This window comes from Aspergillus flavus, chromosome 3 (assembly GCF_009017415.1).
Source record: "Aspergillus flavus chromosome 3, complete sequence".
Taxonomy (NCBI): domain Eukaryota; kingdom Fungi; phylum Ascomycota; class Eurotiomycetes; order Eurotiales; family Aspergillaceae; genus Aspergillus; species Aspergillus flavus.
Genome location: NC_092407.1, coordinates 3,807,809 through 3,814,407, shown reverse-complemented (window position 1 = coordinate 3,814,407; position 6,599 = coordinate 3,807,809). Strand labels below are relative to the sequence as shown.

General features: G+C 49.1%; 3 protein-coding genes across 3 annotated transcripts; 1 reads left to right on the top strand and 2 right to left on the bottom strand.

Annotated features, from left to right (window-relative positions):
* F9C07_7343 (uncharacterized protein) lies at window positions 1–721 on the bottom strand (the record flags this gene model as incomplete). The annotated part of the gene is made up of 2 exons (XM_071511609.1): window positions 1–95; window positions 619–721. The coding sequence occupies 2 exons, from the start codon at window positions 719–721 to the stop codon at window positions 1–3; spliced, it is 198 nt and encodes a 65-aa protein (XP_071365198.1).
* A 742-nt stretch (window positions 722–1,463) lies between these two features.
* F9C07_7342 (uncharacterized protein) lies at window positions 1,464–2,273 on the top strand (the record flags this gene model as incomplete). Its single annotated transcript, XM_041291252.1, has 2 exons — window positions 1,464–1,685; window positions 1,800–2,273. 2 exons carry the CDS (start codon window positions 1,464–1,466, stop codon window positions 2,271–2,273), a joined length of 696 nt encoding a protein of 231 aa, XP_041145064.1.
* Window positions 2,274–2,353: 80 nt separating this feature from the next.
* Window positions 2,354–6,367, bottom strand: F9C07_1454358 (putative signal transduction protein). Its single transcript, XM_041291258.2, has 3 exons — window positions 5,970–6,367; window positions 4,299–5,895; window positions 2,354–4,241 (listed from the first exon to the last, which is right to left on the bottom strand). The coding sequence occupies exons 1-3, from the start codon at window positions 6,245–6,247 to the stop codon at window positions 3,114–3,116; spliced, it is 3,003 nt and encodes a 1,000-aa protein (XP_041145063.1). The 5' UTR covers window positions 6,248–6,367; the 3' UTR covers window positions 2,354–3,113.
* Window positions 6,368–6,599: the final 232 nt, after the last annotated feature.

Genomic DNA, 6,599 nt, shown 5'->3' with positions numbered 1-6,599 from the left:
TTACTTCTTTCCCGTCTCGACGTTCGTCTTGAGGACCCGTTGCGGTTGGATAGCGGTGAGGATGGGGTAGAAAAATTTTTTCTTCTCCATTGACGCTAGAAAAAGTTGATTTATGGTTATCTGCGTTTAGCGTTACATTTCCAGTTATCTATCTTTGTGGATTATTTTTTTTTTTCTTCTTCTTTTTCTCAGACCCATCGTATCTGATTGTTGGGGTAAACCCATAGAACCATTTCAGAGACCTAAACTAATCCCTGTCTATTAGGGCACGAGAAGACCGCCACTTCAATCACATGTCTTGGTCAAGACACGTGAAAGTGAATGCCCTTAATGGCTCCGGTCTCGATATTCCGTAGTGAAGTATCATCTCTTGCTACCCCTCGGCATTGAGAAGAACTTGTGATAGGATTCTAGTGTATCGGCTATCCATAGCTTTTGGTCCGATGTCGACGTACAGCTACGCTTAACTACTGCCAATTCGGCTTCCTGTATGCGCTATGGCACTTAGCCCTACATGCTGGATCTGGATGAACAATGTGCATTGATTATGCGATTGTCTGGATATACAGTCTGATGGAAGATGGGGTAGCCATCAGTGAGTAGGGGTCTTAGGCCTACTGTCATGATGCCATCTTGGCCTTCGGAGATATATATATGTCGAAGCAGCTCTTGTGTACATCAAGTAACTGTACGCCCAATCCGATTGAACTGGAGTGTTCATTCGAGTTGAACCGCACCGCGCAGTTTTAGCGCTCATTGATACCATAGAAACCACGAGGAGGTCCATTCCTGTACACTATTCCACCTGGACACGATGGCAGGCCATTGAGGAATGAGATAGCTATGTGGTTGGTTATGGTATGACCCGCTAATTGAGTAGAATTGTTTCTTTCTCCAGGTCCTATATAGCTGTTGTCGCCTAGACAACAGAGTCAATGGCCAGATGGCGGTTTATACTTAATACTAAGCCACCATCAGTTCATTATGCTTATCTTCTAACTTGGGTTAGCTACCTAGTGTTGCTGGGCGTGGGTTACTTCCCAGTCAACTCGCAGCTTCTGTGAGTGCTTTGGAGGAGTTGAGCCAAACCGATACACAGGACCGGCTGTATATAGCAAAGTATCACAACCCCTGGAGCTGTTTTAACAATGAACTGTTCAGTGCTTCGCAACTGCCGCTGTACGGCTATACATTCGGCAATATTACCAGAAGCAGAAATGATGTCGTCGCGCTTCGATGATTCTGCCGCGTCTTCCCGCTTTCCCGATAGTGTCCAAAGTTCTTCTTTTTCATGCTTCAATAGTAGCCTACAATGAACGTTTCTTGGATACTGCTCAGCTTTATCGACAATTGTGGCTAGGGTCCTCTAATAGAACCTGCCCTTCTTTCACGGGCCTTCGAACGGCTCGACTCTCTTTTCCCTTCCCCTGTTCGTTCGCTCTTGTGTTCTTTCTGCTGTCATCATGGCTCCCCCGCGGCAGCGTGCGACAGCCGTTCACGATGACTCTCGATCCGAAGGTTCTAGTACTACAAGAGAGCATAAGACTGGCACTGGAAAAGGCCGCAAGGCAGCAACCAGCTCTGCGGTGGTGAACTCTGTCTCCCATGCCAAAATTTCCGCCAGTGTCGCCAATGTCACCAGCGCCCCCATGGGAGATGGCGATCAGTCAGACAGTCAGCCCAAAGTAAGTTATTTCCCTGCCAAACACATGGACTAACTGCCGTCTATCTTACCTATATACTATATAATAATCTTGTGCTATTTTTCAATTTGCTAACATCAATTCCCCGTGCCCCAGATCCACTGGTCCGAGATGCCTCTCGAATTCCTCCACTCCTACCGACACGCCTACAAAATATCCTCACCCAGCGCCTATCCCACCGAATACTCCCAGCTCCTCCTCTCCCAAGGAATCGGCCTCTTATCCCCTACCTCCATCGCCGCTCAACGAGCCCAACTCCGCCAAACCCAGAACACAAACGGCTCTCAGACCAACACCAAAAAACCCCATCACCCCCACATCGCAAGCAGGGCCAATGGCACCAAAGGCCCCTCAGGACACAATCCCAAGAATAAAAGCGCAATTGAAGGAAAGAATGCCCTAAACCACATTATCGGCCAAGACCGCGTGAGCAAGAATCACCTCGCATTCACCGTTCGCAAACATTTCAATAGCGCCGGCCTCGCGGAGCAAGAGGCCATTGCGCGGTTTTTGTACAAAGTTCGCGAAGAAGGTAGAGGAAGACAGTTTCGTCTGAGGTTTCAACCTTAGTTGCTCTCTTTCTTCGCGTATACTCATATTGTTCTTTTTCTTTCATAATCTTTATTGATACATCGGTGTTTCGTTGGGATTTTTCTCATACACCTGTCCGGGGACCGGCTCTTGGCTTGCCGTCTCACTTTTTTTTTTGGTCCTCCCGCGATCGCTGCCTACGTCACTCTGTACAGGATATACCACGATTTCGGAGTCTTCTGCCACATTCGCACCGATCCCCTCTTCTCATGATACCCATTGGCGCGGATTGTTTACTTTTCTGGTCTTACATTTTATCTTTATGTTTATTCTTTTTTTGATACAGAATTACTATTCCCCGGACCTACCAAAGAGAATACAGCCCCAAGACTTGTCTGATAGTGTTAATACCTTGGATGTGACGAATATTTGCTCAGGTCTATGTTGTTGCTGGGGTGTTGGGATACTCCGTCTGTTTGAGTCTAGGTCTCTAACTTACTATGTTATGTATAATATCATGTACTATAATGGAGTTCTGGGTTCCACTGTACTTCTATTCTTGATGTGCTGAGTTTGGCCTCTCGTGCCGAAGAATAATGGAGGATATTCGTTGGTCTTGATAATATCATTTCAATCAGGTACATGTCTGCATTTTCCTCATCATGATTTATGTATATAAATACATACATTGGGCTTCAAAGACTCAACTATATCTCGCAGGGCAGAAAGAGCCCCGCGAAGACACAATAAGCACAAAAGTGAAAGAAACAGAATTAGCGCATATAATCAGCGAGAAAGAGTAGACGTAACGCCTGAATGCAAATTTCCAGTCCATAAGTCTATCATACTTCATAATCCAACCGTCGCATGGGCAACCTATTATTTCCATGCGTTAAGACCAGCCCAAGGATCAGCTGATGAAGGTGCAGACTGGCTTTGCGACTGTGAGGATTGTGACTGCACCTTGTGATGCTGGCTCGAGCCGTACGGTCTGGTTTGAGCGTACCCGCCAGGGCCAGAGGGGAAGGGTCCGGTGGACGTGGGATACGTGGTTTGCTGGGGACGCGGTGGCGGAGGAGGCGGGACATACCCCTGGGGCATAAATTGCGAGGGCGCAGTGGGTGGAGTTGGATTGGAGTAGCCGCTGTATGGGGCGGGTGTTGACGAAAAGTATTGTTGGTTTGGAGGGGGCGAGGCGGAGGCGGGGAATGGATAGGCCATGGGGTTATAGCTCTCAGTTAGCGGTGCTGCCGCCCCTTGTTGGAAGGGCTGGCCCGGCACGTATGAAATGCCGGCCGCAGTGTTTGCGTATTGACTATAAGGTGCTGGAGAGTGAGAGAGAGGGGGTGCATGAGATTGTCCTGCGACAGGCGGATAACGCGGCGACATCTTCGGGGAAGATATGCCAGGACCCGGATAGCTGGGTGTATGAACAGGAGGTGGAGGTGACTTCACCTTTGCCGGAACTCCTGAAGGCGAGGAGGAAGAGGACGGCTTAGGCTCTGTAGAAAGGCGCTCCATCAATTGCCTGAGCTTTTCCCGTTCACGATCCTCCTGATCTGTCGCACTACTCGCCTTCTCGCGTTCGATTTGTCCTAAAAGCTGAGCGCCTTCCGACCTCCGATTGTTGATGAAAGTTTCCACATTCTTCCTCAGACTCTCCACTGTGTCGCCCATTTCAGTGTAAAAGGTCTGCGCTTGCCTAACGCCCGATAGCAGGCCATTGAACGCATCGTATACCTTTTTATACCGTGCCATGACTGCATTTCTTTGACGAGTTATGGTTTCATATTTCGACTGTTCGGATCGCACTCGCTTATCCTGAAGCAAGTCGCCATAGATTTTGGTGAGCTCTTTCATTAGTGAGGCTTGCTTATGGTTGGCTGAGAGCAACCGGTTTTGGTGAGGGCGGAATTTTTCCAATTCAGCTTCGAAAAGCTGCGCCTCCTGCCCAGCAATGGACTTCTTATTTAGTATGAGTACATTCGATATGTCATCAGTGTGAACCTATAATAAGTAAAGTATTAGCCTTGGAGAGAATGTATATTCAAAAAATATGCATACCTTCTCTTTCAGGTCTTTCAGGACCTGGGACCGTTCTCGCTTGAGCAAGTTCAACTTCTTCAGAATGGACTCAACCATGGAAATCTGCTCCGCTACTGAAAGCCCCCCCTCATCGTAAACATCGTCTATCAGGCTTCCTTCCGATGTTGGTGCGTACGGGCTACTATGGCCATTCTTTCCTTTGCCAAATTTAGACCCGGCCTTGATCATAGCTCGCTGGAACAGTACATCGGCCTCGTCTGTTTCTCCCGCGGATCGCATCTCATCAAAGTCCGACTCATACTGTCGAAACGTAGAGAGGAGTTGAGAATCGCTGGCACTGGCCTCATTGACGGTGTCCCGATACGTACGAATATCGCCGCGTAGTGTAGTATTCAGCCTTGCACTAGGCTGCTGACTCCATTCAGGTCCGTACTTAGAGCGCATCTTTTCGCAAACACTTTCCTCCAGGTCAAGTTGTTTAGAGCACTGATCCAGCTGAGCCAGCACTTCCGATTTGCGCTCCTGCAGACCGTCAAAAGCTTTGGTGAAAGATTGATGTCCAGCAAGATCTTGACACCATCGTCGGAACTCATCATCAACTGTCATCTCCTGGTCCATTCCGCCTTTGAGGATGTTCAGACTCCCTGGTAACTTTAGATAGTCTAAACTCGCGGCCATTTCCCCATTTGCGGTTTCAACTTTCTCCGTTTCCGCCCGAATCAGCTTAGCCTTTTCCTCGTCATAGAGACTGGCTGTCTCCGTGACGGACATAGGTACGAGTTTCTGAAAAATATCCGGCCCGATGATCCGCTGGATATCCTGGCCCTGGTAAAGCTCGCTGACTGGGATGGCCTTTGCCGCAGGAAGCTTTGCAACGGCCGACAGGCCCGCTTCGTTCGGAACTGGTTGGTGGTAGATAAAATCGTTGTCCTTAGTGAATGTTACGAGCTTAGCCTGTACAGTCGCAAGGTGATATTTGACGATGTCCAACAGCTGAGATCCCGACTCGGCGCTCAGGTTTGAATTGGGAGGTACGGATGATGGGAAGGACTTGGCCCAACTCAATGCAGCAGCTGAGTTCTTCTCGGCTAGCTGAAGCCTAGCAATGGCCACCCCATGCGAACCGCTCTCACTGTCAGCCAGGGCTTGGTAATAAGAAGCCACCGAGGCCATATGCGCCGCTTTAGCTTGGACCACAACCACCCAGACCTTCTCAAAGACACCCTTCGCATACTCTTGCATCCCCTCAACTGCCTGTGAGTATAGATAAGCCGCTTGACTGGCGAGTTTTGCAAGGAAGCCGACCTTCTTATGGTCAGCCACTTGTTTCTCGAGGAAGACCTCTTGACCCTGAGCTAGGGTGACGTTGATTAGAGTTTTAACAGTCTCTCGATTCAGGTCGGTCGACGGTGCATGTAGGAAGTTCTCATTGATATAGGTGAACATTCCCGCGGCCGCCTGAAATGAGTGATAGGCGGTTTTCAGGCCTGAATCCTCCGCCCGGTTCTGATTCGCAGCATGACAGGACAGGACGGCGGATATGTTAAAAATGATTGAGGCTTTCTCGAAAGCGAGAGAGTATTGAGAGGTAGGCTTGTGTGTGAAAGCATCGTACCTAAGACGAGATACCTTATGTTAGGGGGTTGAGTAGCAAGAAGAAGAGGACGGTCGGGAAATCCAAAGACATACCATGTGAATGATATTTTTATGTGATTTTCATCCACGGGAAACCTTAGATCAAGGAGCTCCAGCTGCCCATAATACCGGTACAATAGGTCGCGCCCTGTCGCACTATCTTTCCCCGCGCCTCTCATATCCTGGCGCAATCGGTTGAGGGTTGCGCATTCTTGGCCGTATCTTTCGGGGTCTTCACCATAGCTCTGGCGTATATAGTCCTTGAGGGGTTGGATCCAATCAATTTCGTTGGTCTGCTTCAGCGGACATGAGATCATTGGCGACTGAACCATCTTGTAGGTCGGAAGGAGCGGGGAGCTCCCATCCACAGACGGTGAAAAAGCAACGGAGCCGAACCGGAAGTGTGAGGGCGAAAGAATAGCTGGGTGGGCTTGCGCGGTGGAAGAGGGGAGGGGAGGATTATCGGCAATGGAGAGCTGTGGGGTAAGGAAGGCAGGAGGTCAACAAGGTTAGCGGAACGTAGCTGAGGGTCGTTAGCCAAGATTAGTGGGGACACCGGGGAAATGTGGGAATATATCCGAACCGGGTGATAATATACGTAGAAATGAAATGAAATTGGACGAGACGACAGATCAAATCGTGTTGGAGAAGGATGGTGGTTGGGGAACTTGAACTAAGGTAAAG